Source organism: Stegastes partitus, unplaced genomic scaffold, assembly GCF_000690725.1.
Source record: "Stegastes partitus isolate 25-593 unplaced genomic scaffold, Stegastes_partitus-1.0.2 Scaffold8, whole genome shotgun sequence".
NCBI lineage: Eukaryota > Metazoa > Chordata > Actinopteri > Pomacentridae > Stegastes > Stegastes partitus.
In genome coordinates, this window is record NW_007577739.1 from 605,699 (window position 1) to 622,000 (window position 16,302).

The following is a 16,302-nucleotide window of genomic DNA, read 5'->3' on the forward strand; positions in this document are numbered from 1 at the left end:
AGGCTGGAACTGAAGCAGAGGAAGACCCTCACTGACAGCATTCAGGCAAAAATCGAGGGGCTACACAAAGAGAAGACAAACCTCCAGACTAACAAAACAACTTTGGGTAAGACGAAGCTCCAACCTGTTTATCTTTGGTGGCAACCTTCTCCAACATGGAGACGTATGCTGTGAACCTTTTCAGTAAATAACAAAACCCTTTGTAATCTGTTACTGCAACAGAGGAAAGCTGCAGCAGATGCCCACCAGAGTGGATGTTACTGAAATCGTCCTGTTATCGTTTTGCTCACCATGAAGTGGCTGCCCAGAAGAACTGGTCGGACAGCAGAGCAGACTGTATTCGTCAAGGCGGCGACCTGCTTGTGATCAATAATTTGGAGGAACAGGTTGGTCAGAAGCTCAAATGAAAAGAATGTTTTAGTCTCCGAACTTTTTTGTTTTGGGGTAACTGTATCCCCTCTGGTTTTCCTTGATTAGGAAATACTCTGATTTCTTTGGATGTCTCTACATTTGATTTTAAAATACGATAAAGTTCTATTTATGGTTCTATTTCTCAAGTGTAACGTTATCTTTAACAATAAATGTATCTTAGTTAAAAATGCATTCAGTAAAATGAGTTCATTTAAGGAACAATGCCGTGATTAGAACGTTATGTCCTTGTTTTTACCTTGTTCAAATATGCGTATGGTTTTATTTTATATTCTTGAAAATACTTCATGAGCAAAAATAGCAGTCAGCACCACGGCTGAGCATTACTGCACTAAAACTGCAGCGTATCGATGTCAATCTCAAAAACATGGATTCTTCTTCCTCTGGGTCGAACATATATGGCTGAGTTACTGCAGTAGTACAACTCTCCAGGGAGTAGCATGGAGAGTTCTCGTTGTTTAATCGGAGCAACTGGACCTGCTTGAGTTCCTTGAAGACGTTCCACCTTCATCCAAGAGGCTTCATCAGTTCTGACTGACTAGTTGGGAGTTCCACATACTTATATCCTTAAGGAGCCATGAACAGCTGAGTTTCAATTGGAGGTTTGTTGCTCCTCCCCCTCGTTATGCGAGTCATTAGTGCTCCCCCTGTCACAATGGGGTTCGTTAGGGTCTTTTGTGGCGAGGTGTAGATGTGGTTTCATCTTCCTGGGGAGAGTTCTTAGGACTGAACTGTAAACAGGTGAGAGGTGATGCCTCAGACCTCCACCTCTGTTGAGGGATGGTCTTTCCAGTTGGACATAGATGGCTTCTTTCACCCGTCTCTCAAACCATCTGCCCTCCCTGCAGGCCAAAATCTGTACACTGTTGTTCTCAAATGAGTGTCCTTTGTCCTTAAGATGCAGGTGGACTGCTGAGTCCTGTCCTGAAGAGCTGGCACTCCAAAACTCAAGCTCCTTTAGGATATAAGTATCTGGAACTCCCAACTAGTCAGAACTGATGAAGCCTCTTGGACGAAGGTGGAACGTCTTCAAGGAACTCAAGCAAGTCCAGTTGCTACGATTAATCTACAAGAATATCCATAACCTGGAGATCAAGAACCCCCACAGACATAGCATGGAGTAGTTTTACAGTGTTTGAACGGAGCTGTAGGTGAGCTGGTGTGCTCGAGCTGGGAGGTGTTTGGTGGGGCGAGGGGCGGAAACATCATAGATCTGCACATTCCAGAGAAATCAACAGTGTACAGTTACTTCTCAGGCATGTTTCGGCAGAAAAGGATCATTTTCATTGGAAAACCTTATAAGAATGTTCTTAGGGGTGAAATCACTGATTGGAGAGGTGCTTTAAATTCAGCCATTTTTCTCAGGTTGAATACCAGCAGCACTGATTTTAACTCAAATGACGAGTTACATCTTGCATATGTCGGACAACAAGCATTCCTTTACAGTTTTCCTTGAAAGCCCCTGGAAACCTGTTTTTAAATCTCAAGTATTTGCCAGTTAGATTAAAGTGGCGATAATCTACATTCTTTAAATAACCACGTATCGACAAACATCACACGAATCTGCAGCTCGCCTTGACCTCATAGAGTTATACAGCAGGGTTCAGCTCACTTTGCTGTATTTTGTGACTTTGTTGTTTTGGTTCACACACAGAGTTTTACTCTCAAGAACTCAGCTGCTTCACTGATCAGGACTGCATGGTGTAGTTCATTAGACTGAACTGACTTTAAGCTGGAAACAGGGGAAAATGACCCCACCTCTCTGACAGCGAAAACATAAATCATGTGAAAACTAACTTTAGGGGGCAGATTTTTGTGTCCATCACTCAACAAACAGGCTGAGCTTTTATTTGATCATACAGTATGCTGTAAATGCCAATACAGAATTCAGGTATCGACTTCTCTGTCTGCTATCTTACAGCAACTCATGAGTGAGAACTTTGTGAGGAAGAGCAGCAGCAACATATGGTGGGAGAACGGATACTGGATGGGCCTCACCGACCTGGTGTCGGAGGGAACCTGGGTTTGGATTAACAACGTGACCGAGGCGGAGACGATGTAAGCGCTGACTGTTGACACAGTCTCACAACAACAATACCGTCATGGCTAAAAAATGTAGCTAAAAACTAATTCTTCTCTGAATGGCTTTTGATTGAAGGTACTGGAGAAACGGACAGCCGAGCCACGGAGAACCTCAGAGCGGGAACTGTGCTGCTATTTATTACTACCACGATAGTATGAAGTCGTGGTATAATGCTAACTGCCAACATCCGCTGAGCTTCATCTGTGAGATGAAAGCACGTGTGATATGATGATGATAATGAAAAATAATCAGGATTTCGCGTAGTCTTCCAAACGAATGAGCTACAGCTTATAATTTGTGTTATGTGTGATGTGATTTTTTAAAATATGTGTGAAATAACAACAAATATGTGCACGCTGATATTTTTTTTAAAGATAAAAACAGCTATTTTAGATGTGAAACTGGAAAAAAAATACAAAAGAACTCTCCACATCTGCAGCACAACAATAGGAAACAGTGAAGAATTGTCGCACATTGGTACCGTCTCAATAACGTTTTCTATACATGGAAAAAATGTAATGATTTCAAGCTACATCATACTTGATTCCATGAAATAAAAAGCTTCCCCCCACAAAATCGTTGCTTGATCGTTGAATAAATTACAGATGGTCGTGTTGGGGTGATCACAGAAGGACACCGCTCTGCAGCTGACCTGCACCGCCAGTAAATCTTTAACAGCTGAACTTGATTTTTCTGTTTGTGATGGTATGCCTCCAAGCAAACACGCACAGGGCAATGTCCTAACAAATACTCCCTGCTGGACAATCGCGTCAGGCGGCTCTCGGTTTAACTGTCAAAATGGAGGGCAGAGAACATTCCGGGGACACGTTTGAAGCCACATACAACAAACTGGCTTCTCCCAAGGACCTGAGTGCAGATGAGCACCCGCTCTACCCGAACCGAGGGAAGCAACAAGGTAAAGCTGATGAAGGGTCTTGTTTAGTTTCATACGTTGTCAAGCAGCATTGTGTTGATGTCCAATACCATTCCTAATATGGCTCCTCGCTTTGCTAGAAGTTTTTAAAATACCAATGGTTGACTCATTAAAGTAAAAACCAATAAAAAGTGTCTTTGGAAGATATTAAAAGAATTATTCATCCAGATTTTTCTTTAACTTGGTGGCTCATGTGCACTGTAGATCATTTTGTTGATGTCATGACAGTGTTGTGTATTGCTTTGGTATTGATCCATCACTTGTCTGTGAAGTCTCCATGTCCACAGTGAGACCTGAATACGGTCTGAATCACTACAAAGTGCTTGCAGTGAGCCTGGCGGTGCTCGCGGTCGTTCTGCTAGCAGTCGATATCGGCCTGGGAGTCTACTGTAAGTCACTGTCAAACCACGAAACGATCTTAGTTTTATAATATTGTGGACTAAGATAGATGAGGTGGCATCACATTCACGATTCAGAATAATAAAACTTGGCTGAACTTTAACTTTGAAGTAACAAAAGTTGAGATTAACAGAGATGCTATAAATACGGCAGGGAGCTGTTTTCTAGTGGTGGAAAGTAACTAAATACATTTACTCAAGTATTTCATTTAAGAACAAATTTGAGGTACATGTACTTAAGTTTTTTTTTTACATTATATGTTGCTTTATACTTGCACTTTACTATAATTCAGAATTATACTTTCTACTCTGCTACATTTATCTAACAGCTTTAGTTACTTGTAAGAAAAAGATTTTACACAATGGATCGTTTAACAAGCTGATAGAAAACAACCAGTGGTTTCCAAACGTTTTGGCTTCCGTCTTACAAAAAAAAATGTAAAATTGGGTTTAAATTTCAGGTATCTATGAGTTTTTAACACCTCAGATAATCAGTGATTATTCCCTCTAAACATTTTCACATTTTCACGTCCAAGTGATCCAAAAATCAAAAGTTAGAGAGAAAGTCCAAAAACTAAAAACAGATTTGTGTATCAGAACTTTTCTTAGTCTTTCCTCTCTAATCATTTGTGAGCCTCAGATTTATCTTCTATCCCTGTACATAATAAAACTGTATATAAAGTAGTTCAAATTAGCTTCCTCTGCAGCTGCTGATGCTTCAGTATTAATATTCTACTAATGTCATATATAATAATATATCAGTCAGAAGAACCAAACCAGCACTTTCACTTTAACACATAACAGCATTTTACTGCTGATACTTGTGTACTTCTACTTAGATGGGAGTTTTCATACAGAACTTGGATTTCTAATAGAATATTCTGACATTGCTGCATTGGTACTTTCACTTGATTTCACTAAATACCCTGCATACCACCTGTCCAACACTCGCTTGTGAATAGAATTGAATTGAATAGAATTAGTAGCTGAGGAGCCAGATATGTCCATCAGTAGTTGATGGAAACCAATACAATAAATGCTAATGGTTTCCACATCTGCTAGTAACAAGTTTACCAGGTCAACTTTAAGATAATTGGTAAAGGTGTCTATGAAAGTGATAAATATACTTTTGCACCAATATTAGTATAGCTAGAAAATGATATCTACTGATATCAGGTTACTGCAGTTCCTGTATATTGCATTTGTGTATATTTCATATTTTCACTGTCTGTAAACGGTGTGAAGTAAGTCTTGATAGCGCTTGTAAAAACTGCAGCTGAGACTACAATCCTCAGGTCAAACTGTGTCTTACAGATCACAAACTCACTGATGGGAACCAGATAGTGACGGACATCAGCGGTGAGATTGCCAAACTGCAGGCGACTTACAACTCTGCAATTCAAAGCAGGGATGAGGCCAAGAGAGAACTCGCAAAAGAGGTCAGTGAGCACCAAATTACCAAGTGGGAGCTCGAACACCAGAGCAGAAGAAACAAAGACTACGAAAAGCAGGTTGCCAAAATTCAAGTGGACATAGCCGTGTTGAAATCCCACATGCCCATGCTTAGTAAGAGCCTTTCATTTACTTGTGTTATATTATTAAATACATAATTATTGTGACCCGACCGACAGCGCGTCATGTTTCCTTCACTCTTATTTTTTTCTTTGGCAACAGAGGAGGGCTGCAAACACTGTTTACCAGGATGGACGTTCCTGAACTCGATGTGTTACTACTTGACCTTCTCCGACAGTACTTCACGCAAAACGTGGATGGATGCCAGACAGTTCTGCAAGAAGCGAGGAGGTGACTTGGTAGTGACAGACAGCAGAGAGAAGCACGTAAGAGTCGACATTTCGACAACTCAAGGATGTTTCTGGGCCAAATCTGCTATTATATTCTTATCGTTTTGATTAACAGCATTCATCCATCCATTATCTATACACCGCTTAATCCTCACTAGGGTCATGGGGGGCTGGAGTCTATTGATCCTGCCTGGAAGACATAGGAAGACAACATCAACCAGTTATACATATACATGATAAGAAATCATCAGTGGTGATCTTACACTGAGTTTTGGAGCCATTCTGTTGCATTTTCATCTTAATATACCGGGATGGCAGAGATGAGGTGTGGGAGGGTGTATGACAAAAAAAAAAATCTGCATATGAACATCCAGCTTTTTCAATCTATCCCAGCTGACTCAGGGTGAAAGCAGGTTCACCTGGACAGGTAACCAGTCTATCACAGGGCTACACTTAGAGACAGACAACCAAGCACACTCACATTCACACCTACGGACAATTTAGAATCACCAATTAACCTTAATATGTTTTTGGACTGTGGGAGGAAGCCGGAGAACCCGGAGAGAACCCACGCTGCACGGGGAGAACATGGAGACTCCACATAGAAAGATCCCGGGTGTCCTCACAACACTTTACATTTAATTTCTAAACGGTGAAAGATGTTTGTGTTGCAATGATCCCCTCAAAAAAGAAGTTAACATACATATATATGTGTGTGTGTGTGTTTCCTGTGTTGTCAGCTGGCATTAGAAGAACTGATAAATAATTACCATGACTCCTCAAGAGCCATTTCCCAGAGTGGCTACTGGATCGGACTGAGAGACGTAGAGGAAGAAGGGACTTGGAAATGGCTGGACGGGACAAGGCTCGCTGAGGGGTAACACAGTTTGTATAAAACCCCTCACTGGGGATTTTAGGATGTGTCAGTGTTGTAAAACCACTGTGACAACACATTCAAACACTATACTCACAGTTGTGGCCATCGATCAGCCAAGTCACCGACTGTTTGTTTCAGGTTCTGGAATGAAGGAGAACCCAACAACCAGAACAATGAAGACTGTGCAGCTATGTATCCCAGGAGCAACCCCTTCAGAGCTTGGAATGATGCTCCATGCAGTTACAACCTGAAATGGATTTGTGAAATGCCACCCAGGTCTGCGCTTTAATGTAATCAGAAATGAGACTCGAACACATCTTGTGAATGTTTTTTTTTTTCTCTTTATTGTACTGTCCAGACTACAAAATGGCAAGAAAATCTGAAATACGAAAAATACATCTGATTTATGAAATAAACTAGAAAATGTATGTGAATTATTTTACTAAATCTTCACCTTTACTATGTACATATGTGTTCCTGTACAAATCTGTACACTGGGTTGCCAGTTTATCAGTAAAATCTCCACCTTCATGTACATTTTTAAGTCACCGTTACATGTTTACTTGAATTTGGTATCGAGGCGCTTTGGTTCGAGCCGTTCCCAGAACTGCTGTCGTCTTGGCTTTTTCACACCCGACTGTTCTGGAGTTTTACAGCGAGAGGTGCGAAAAGCAAAGAACCACCAGTGACCAGCGATCCTGTCTACAGCAGGGGTCAATGGAGGATGACCCATCACATCCAGACTGCGTTCAATGGAATATAACACCTTATAAACTGGCAGTTTAGTGTAACTCTACCATTTAATAAATAAAAAACACAAACCCTGCTTGTTGAATTCTATATCCGACTAACCCTCCAGCCTTCCACTGTCACAATAACTCTGGAAGCCTGATGAACACCCTCTGGACCCTCACAGCACCGTAAAGTGCTGCCGCAGCTGCCTGAGAAGCTGCTGAGTGTCGACGTGCTCTGGGAAGGCGTCTTCGGCCTTCTGGGCCGCGGTGTAGCTGCTCTGGAGGTCTCCAATCTGGACGCAGACAAGGAAAGTCACTTTGGCAAACTGTGTCATAGATGTTATACCTTTAGCTGGTTTGCTTAATGCTTAAAGGTTCAGGTGGATTAAAAAGTGATAAATTACCTTTTCAGAGAGAATGGAGAGATTGAAGTGCGGCTCATACATGTGAGGGGCCAGCGATGCGGCAGTTTGCAGAAAGGCTTTAGACTGGATCACAGACAGAGTATGAGAGGACATTTTAGTTGATTTTGAAAAAGATTTTTTAATTTTTAACCCGAGTAGTGCCTTTATCCCCACATCACAGGACAGAACTAGCACCTCTGCTATCACACTTTTGCTAACATTGCTCTGACTTGGTTTGACAGACAAAACCTCCACTGCAGTCCACACAAAACAGTGCTGCTGAAAAAACATCGGTCTTCTTTTTCCTTTTTTTGGAACTTGTGTTAACACAGCAGTAGAAGCTAAAGCAGCTAATGGCTTTCACGTACAGTGGTGCATGAAAGTTTGCGAAACCTTTACAGTTGTTTAACCCGATTCTTTAGTGGGAAGCCCAAGAACAAACCGGAGAAATCTTCAGTTCTCACATGTAGAACTTATTTTAGGTCACAGGTAAAGTGAGGCAGCGCTGGACTCAGACAGACAGAAAGTAATAACATGTCCAGCTGAACTGAGTTTTTCCGGGTTCTGGTTACATATATCTCCTTGGGCTGCCCCGAACAGAGATTAGACTTATACGCTACCGAGGTTAACTGGCCAGTCACTGTGACGTGAACAGGCTAACCACTGCTCACGGGAAAGTTCACTGAAATGTAAACAGAAACTGCTTGGATCGAATACAAAGTGTGTGTGTGTGTTGTCCAAAAGTTGTGTATCTAAAGTAACTGATCGAATAGGGGAGTTTCCGCTGTCTCCCGGGGTGTGAACCAGTTCTCACCGGCCATGTTATCTTCAAGGACGTATATCGTGCTCAGTAGAAAAGTACAAAACAGAATCATAGGCTCAGTGGAAAAATACAGATTCAGAACACATGATAGCTTGAAAAGTAATTAATTATAACACAGTGTTTTCCATTCGAGCATAAATATGAGCTAAAACGTCATCCGATTTGTTTTTCATGTCATTTTTTCATTGAGGAAATAATCCAATATTACATGTCTGAGTGGTAAAACTATTAACAGTTCATTTGCAGGTAAAATTGGAGGAAGGCATTTTCCGTCAGTGGGATGACGATCAGGTGTGAGTGCACCTCCTCTGATCTTCATGACACATGTTTGTGGAGGAGCATCGTTGCACAAACAAGGGAGATGTCTGAGGATCTAAGAAAAAGAGCTGATTCCTCATCATGGCGGAAAAGGTTTCAGGGCTTGGATGAAACTCTGATATTTTAGGTCATGTTTATTTAGAAATGTGTTCACAAACTTTCAAGCCCCACTGTCGCTTCATGCAAGGTTCTTCCAACCCTAACCCTCCACACGGCACCACAGTCTAATGCATCTCATGATGTCTTGTCTCATATCAAATTAATGCTAAATTGATTTCTCGCTGAGCTCTTAGTTGGTGTAATTGGGAGGTTATAGCTCGTTGGATTAATGGTGTAGGAGTGTAACCTTCAAATGAGTAATATTGTGTAGCAACACTTAAAAAAAATCAATACTGTAACTGGGGTATTTGAGAAATGTCTTTTGATAATACAGGCTGTGTTAAGGTTTGTATGACATTAATAATAATTAGACTTTAATAACCTTCTAATAGCGAGTGTTACATCATATAGTAGAGTCACCATTATGATCTCACACCTCATATTGTAACAGCTTGATAAAAGATATGACTTAAAAATATGTCTTCACCTGTTCGATGTGACCTTTGCGCAGCTCCAGCACAGCCAGGTTGTTGTAGGCCTCAGCGTGGTCGTTATTAAAAGCCAACGTCAGTTTAAAAGACTGATAGGCCAGCGTCAAGTCCCCTATGCCCTGCAAATGTAAAGGACACATGCTTTGTAAAATATCTCTATTTGTATGATGTGCACTCGATCAATACTGAGTTCATCTTAACTGCAAACCACATACAGAAGTGAGGGGAACAAACCGTCTACTCTACAGAGTTTGTTAACTCACCACAGCCACATGTCCTATGTTGTACCAGACATCAGCCTGCTCCTCATCACTGGCCACCAGGGCCAGAGCCCTCTCAAATGAGGACAGAGTCATATCGTACTGCTGGGCGTAGAAACAGCACAGACCCAGGTTGTTGTACAGCTGGCAATTATACACTCCCATCTGGAGCAGTCGTCTAGCAAAAGGATAAACATATTGAGTCACAGATGGAATATAAATCTCGTGAACTGTAACAATACATTACATTAACTGTACAGAAAACTTTGTCTGACCTATAGAACCGCAGGGCGATCTCGGGCTGATCGGTGTAGAAGTGATTGCTGCCTATGCAGGCTATAGCCTCCACGTGAGTGTTGTCCTGCTTCAGGACATCTTTGTAGTACTCTGTGGCTGATAAAATGTTGTTCATCTCCTGTGACAACATCACATTAAACGATAAATAAAGCTACATTTTGTCAGTCATACCATGAGAGTGAACTGAGTGGACTCGACTGTACCTCATGGATGCGAGCGATTCCTGTCAGAAGGGTGACCTCACCAGGGAAGTGGTCCAGGCCTTGCTTGAAGAGGTTGAGAGCCGTGACTGGCTGATCCAGGCGCTGATAAACCTATTGGAAAACAAGATTTGCCATTTATTGCCAAATGTGGCTTCAGGGAGAGTTTCTTTGATTGTGCAGCAGCTTGGTCATGTGATGTACTGATCACTACCTTTGCAAGGTACAGATACGTATCTACCACCTCTTGGTGGTTGAGAGCCGAGCGAAATTGTTTTTCTGCTTCTCTATATAAACCAAGCCTGCAGAGGTCAGAGAAATTCATAATTACATAATTTCATGCACATAAAATGTTGCTTCAATAAAGAAATGTTGACCTTGAACAGTTGAAATGCTTTTGCGTTACTTGCCTGTAATAACACTTCCCCAGCTGAACTTTCCACCACCAGTCTTTGAACTGTGCATGTTCAGTAGCTTGAGCAGCCAAATCTAAAGCCTGTACGAGAAACATTTTATTTGTAGGATATAAATAATAGCTAAGAGTCTTGCAACAAAATGCAAAGTGTTATTTTTACGACGCAGATGTTTGCAGCACTTACATTTTTCACATCGTTTTCATGATGGAAGATGTACTCAAATAGTGTCTGTGGAGGAAAATAGTGATGACTTCACATGTAAAGACAAAAAAACAAACATTAGCTGATAATCTTTTTGAACATTACACTCTCAGTCTTACCCTGGATAAACTGGGCTTTTGGGAGTACTTGGCCAGATTTAGTCTTGATAAGTTTATGAAAGGTCCCTCCGGATTGGTTAACATTGAAGCCTGTAGAAACAGTGAAGCAAAACATTTCAGGCTTTCAGGGTTTAACAGTACATATAACAAATAATACATGTCTATATGTCATCAATCTTACAACAATAGTATGTACAGTGGAATACTATACAAATAGGCTGATGGATATCTGTTCTGTATGGTAGGAAACATGTCCTAAGAGCTTCATTTTGATTCTTGAAGACATCTCACTTCTCATCCAAGAGCCTTTTGCAGAACTGAACATGCAGCTTTTATTATAGTATGAATACTCACGGTTCCCAAACGGATGAATCTACCAGAAGCACTGGTAACTGGGCGAGCAGTGCTTGCGGTGCGTGGTGTTTTGATGGCCTGTTCCATCGTCCCAGGACGCCCTGACTGTGTGCTGGGTCTCACGAATCCTGTGATAGGACGTCCTGACTGTGTCATAGGTCTGCATTTTAGAAATAAATTGCTTTGTTATTCTGAAAATATCATCAGTGGTTAAACTTCTGGTATTATTTGGTTTGGTTGTCTGGGACAAGATACCTGACAGCTGGAGTGGGACCTCCACCCTGACTCGTTCCAGGAAGTCTCAATGAGGTTCCAGGTCCTGAAAGATAGTTTTGTTACTAAAAAACATGAACAATTGAGTAAATACTTCAAGTATTAAATTATTACACATTAGGACACCGTGAGGGGCTGCAAGGTGGCTCGGTGGTTAGCACCAATAGATCGCAGCTAGAAGGTCGCTGGTTCCCATCCCGGTGAGGACAACCGGGATCTTTCTGTGTGGAGTTTGCTTCCTCCCACAGTCCAGAAACATGTTGAAGTTAATTGGTGATTCTAAATTGTCCGTAGGTGTGAATGTGAGTGTGCTTGGTTGTCTGTCTCTACGTGTAGCCCTGTGATAGACTGGTTACCTGTCCATGTGTCCCCTGCTTTCACCCTAAGTCAACTGGGATAGACTCCAGCTCCCCCGTGACCCAGTTAAGATTAAGCAGAGTATAGATAATGGATGAATAGATGGATGGATGGATGGATGGAGGAAACTGTGAGAGACTTGAAACTTACGTGCAACTTGAGCAATGGAGCTCTCATCCAGCATCATCTCAGCAATCCCCTCCTGGTCAACCTCAACTTCATCTATGTAGACCATCTCTGTTATGGCGCAGGTTTTCAGGCTCCAGGCAGCCTGTAACACACAATGTCGAAGTCATATGAAAGGTCTCAGATATGATCAGAGGTAAACACAGTACAGTCAGGACCTAAGTGGAGCTACGGGCATGAAAAAGGATGTAAATAGTACGGAGGACAGGAGCAGTGTGAAGTCATGGTTACCTCTGAGATAAGCAAGGACGAATCCTTAAGACAGTACGCAGTGAGTTAGTGAAAGGAGAATAAAGTTGAGAACAAATGAGAAGAAATTGGACGAAAGAAAAAAATATCAGAGTGGAAAGGAAATCAAGTTTATTGTCATTTTGCTGTACATACACAGTAGTACAGGCAAGATGAGAGAGCGTTTCTTCAGGATCCAATAACTTAAAGCAATTTAAATAAAAAAGTGTATATCTGGATCAGCAGTTCAGCATTCTGACAGTGAATGCTCTGAAATGTGTGAAACGTAATACCCAGCTGTCACTAACAGACACGAATCAAATAAACACCAATAAAAGCAACATTCGTGAGCTATGATAAACTACACGGACTCGACTAATCAGCTTTCCTGCGTTAGCGAGCTAGCAGGCTTTCCCTAATGAATAATCGCTAGCATGCTAGGCTAGCGCGCTGCTAACTGCACGGCTGTACCTGGTCGTAGGGGTTGTCCTGTAATATCTTTGTACAAATGTCTGAACACTGTTGGAGTTTCCTTCTCCTGAAGTAGCTCCACGCCAGAAACAAAGGGTCCATCGTCACCTCCATTGCTTTGGTGAGAGTGAGAGAGAGAAAAAAACGTGTAAAACTCGGTTAGCGAAGCTGTTTTGACGGAGACGATGGCGACACCGAGGCTTCCTCTGTTGCTCGGCAACAGCAGAGGGGGGCGGAGCGTCAGTGCCGCAGTTTCCTCCAATGATCAGAAAAAACACAACACGAGACATAAACAAGTACAGACAAGACAAGTAAATAATAATAACAATTAAAAAAAATTATAGATACAAAGGTGTTTAAACCGTGCTGTAGTTAAAAACAGGAAAAAGGACGACAGCATCCAAAGAACATTTATTGCATCATTACTGCATTTAAAAAGTCCATTAAAGACCCAAATAAAATAGTAGAATACAAAATATCTAATAAATTAATAAATGTAAATTCATTAATTACCTAAGTAAGTGTTTAAATCATGCTCAAATCAAAAAATTAGGACAAGGGTAAAAGACTACAACAAGGGTAACGATAAAATAAAATTGCAAAGTCAACCAATCAATGAAAATAGTAAATGTAAAGGAAGAAAATAATCAAGTACATAATGTCCAAAGACATATTTATCCTACTCGAGGACGTTGCAATTAAAAAAAAAAAGAAAAAAAAAGACTGTTAAAATGCCTATGCAAATTTAGCACAATTTCACAAATGTTTTCTTTATATTTAAAAGATAAAACTGTTAAATTCAAGTTTTATCTATCTATCTATCTATCTATCTATCTATCTATCTATCTATCTATCTATCTATCTATCTATCTATCTATCTATCTATCTCTTTATTCCAAACTATCACACAAGTTTTGAGTTTTAAAAATATATTTTTTAAGTTAACATAATTATCGTGCCATAAATGGTTCTCCAAAATCTAATATTAAAGCAGATATCAAATATCTAAACAAACAGATGCAGTACTTTGGCCTTTTATTTGAGTCTTTCTCTCTCTTTGCAGTGATCAGATCAAATATCGTAGTGGAGTAGTTGAAGTGAACTCGTCCCCGGCATCTTTAAATGAAGTGCGTTCAGTCTGGTATCCGTCTGGTCCTCTGCCAGCTGCTTGTACTCAGCTGAAACAAACAGACATTATTCCACATCTCCTTCCTCATCCTGGGCCTGTTCGTTCTTCTCTGTTTGCGGTTGATCCCCATCTGTTCTTGGGGCTGATTCTCCTGGTGTCGCTTATTCTGTGTTTCCTCCAACAGTTTCTTATGAGACTTTGAGTCCCAGTGTCGGAAGAAAACATCACAGACACGTGAGATTCAGTCAAATGTAAGTTGTAAAAATACGCTATGGACATTGTATTTATAATAACGTTTATATAACATTTTCTATATGTGTGAGTATGAACTGTCATGTTGTGTTTGCTCTGCGATGGACTGCGGTTGAAGAGTGGAGAAAAGGGGTGGGAATAAACAAAGAGTGGGAGGAGGAGAGCTCAGAGGGAGATAGGAGGAGTGTTGGAGGAGACCTGGCTGAGGAGCCTGAGGAGGAGCTGCAGGGGAGGGCCTCTGCCGGGACCCTCTGCAGGATCGGCCTCGGGCTGTTGGGCTGGTTGGGGTTTGGACCGAGGTCGCTTCTCCAACGTGCAGCTCTGGTGGTCCTGAAAACAGAAACAAACCTGACATTTAAACCTCAACGCACAGCAACTGTTTCACCGTTCATCATTTAATTTATATGATCACAGCAGAACTTCATTCACATGGAAGAGGATGATCAAATACAGTGAACTTTTACAATCAGTCTCATGGCTCACGCTGTGTTGTTGAAGCTATTCAGACAGTGTTGCTGGTATAATGTGAAAGATGGAAACTGTGCCTCATATGCTTCTACGCCTTAAAACTAATGTCATGAAGAGGAACCCAATGTGGAGCATCAGAGGGACACTGTGTTGTTGCACATTACAGGACACATACAGTGGATGTATTACAAGCTGGGCCTTGATTTAACCCGACTTGATCTCATAGGTGACTGCGTGTGCTGCTGAAAGACCTGACACACCAGATGAGGCCAGGAAACATCTCTTATGATGTGTTCAGGTACATCACCATGATGCACTGCCTGTCTAAGTCTAAGCAGCCTTAGTGGGCCAGTAGGCTTATTGGTAAATCACAACTTAGCCTGTCGAACCTTTACCTTTACAAGGCCAAAGCTATTCTTGTGGATGGTTCGCATCCTTTACATAACGAATTCCAGCTTCACAGTTCTGGCTGTTGATATATGGTCCCAAAGGGTCGAACCAAGCGATACAGAGACAGTTTTGTACCTGCAGCAATTGCACTACTGAATAAAATTAGGCTGCAAGGTGGCTCGGTGGCTAGCACCGCCACCTTGCAGCAAGAAGGTCGCCAGTTCGTGTCCCGATTAAGACACCCGGGATCTTTCTCTGTGGAGTTTCCATGTTCTCCCTGTGCAGCGTGGGTTCTCTCCGGGTTCTCTCCGGGTTCTCTGGCTTCCTCCCACAGTCCAGAAACATGCTGAGGTTAATTGGTGATTCTAAATTGTCCGTAGGTGTGAATGTGAGTGTGCTTGGTTGTCTGTCTCTAAGTGTAGTCCTGTGATAGACTGGTTACCTGTCCAGGTGAACCTGTCTTCACCCTGAGTCAGCTGGGATAGACTCCAGCCCCCGGTGACCCTAGTGAGAATTAAGCGGTGTATAGATAATGGATGGATGGATGTGTTGTAATGTACTGGGCCTGATTTTGACTGTCTGTTGGTTGAATTGTAATGTCCTCTTACCAATTAATGTTGTGTTGCTTTCTGTTTTTTCTGGATTGCTGTGCCTTGTCTGCACAACAAATGTACCCCTTGGGTACCAATAAAGAAACCTTAACCTTAAGTAAGTGTAACAGATGGCCCACCAGAGCAGAGCTGTAACTCCACAAAGGATCTGACAGTAAACAAAGCTCTTCCATACACAGATTCCAGGTTCATACACTGAAAAACAGAGACTGTCTATCTGTTAGGTTTATTTTAGCATCTTGTAATCAAGATTTCAAACAATTGTTTCATGTTCTGAAGCAAAATGTAATACTATGGTGTAATCTACATTACATAGAGAAAGAGTACATAGATTTGTCTGGTTCATGTTGGACAGAGTCATGGCTCTTATGCTGGGATAAAGTGGGTCAGTCAAGTAGCTGTAGTGATTCTATTTTCCTCAAGATGTACTGCGCAGTCACAGTTTGTGCTCAATGCATTTGAGAAGGAGGCGGCTGTAACAGGTGCCAAAAGAACTTCTGTGATCAGCATAAAGACATTTGAGGTTGTATTAGAGCTGCAATGATGAATGGATCACTTGTCAGCTATAAAAATGAATTGCCAGCTATTCTGATAGTAGATTAAATGGTCTGAGTAAGTTTTAAGGGAAAAAAAAGTTAAAAATTCTCTGATACCAGCCTTTTAAATTTGAACACTTTCTGTGATAGTAAACAGAATAT

General features: G+C 41.5%; 2 protein-coding genes across 2 annotated transcripts; one reads left to right on the forward strand and one right to left on the reverse strand.

Annotated features, from left to right (window-relative positions):
• The first annotated feature begins 29 nt into the window (after positions 1-29).
• Positions 30-7,349, forward strand: LOC103358956 (uncharacterized). Its single transcript, XM_008284122.1, has 10 exons — positions 30-106; positions 223-386; positions 2,351-2,487; positions 2,588-2,732; positions 3,287-3,428; positions 3,719-3,835; positions 5,159-5,410; positions 5,519-5,682; positions 6,387-6,523; positions 6,662-7,349. Exons 2-10 carry the CDS (start codon positions 255-257, stop codon positions 6,810-6,812), a joined length of 1,377 nt encoding a protein of 458 aa, XP_008282344.1. The 5' UTR covers positions 30-106; positions 223-254; the 3' UTR covers positions 6,813-7,349.
• Positions 6,863-12,908, reverse strand: ttc8 (tetratricopeptide repeat domain 8). The gene is made up of 14 exons (XM_008283053.1): positions 12,755-12,908; positions 12,020-12,140; positions 11,495-11,558; positions 11,240-11,399; positions 10,886-10,975; positions 10,749-10,793; positions 10,560-10,645; positions 10,364-10,451; positions 10,153-10,263; positions 9,928-10,067; positions 9,656-9,830; positions 9,389-9,511; positions 7,662-7,745; positions 6,863-7,550 (listed from the first exon to the last, which is right to left on the reverse strand). Exons 1-14 carry the CDS (start codon positions 12,866-12,868, stop codon positions 7,434-7,436), a joined length of 1,518 nt encoding a protein of 505 aa, XP_008281275.1. The 5' UTR covers positions 12,869-12,908; the 3' UTR covers positions 6,863-7,433.
• Positions 12,909-16,302: the final 3,394 nt, after the last annotated feature.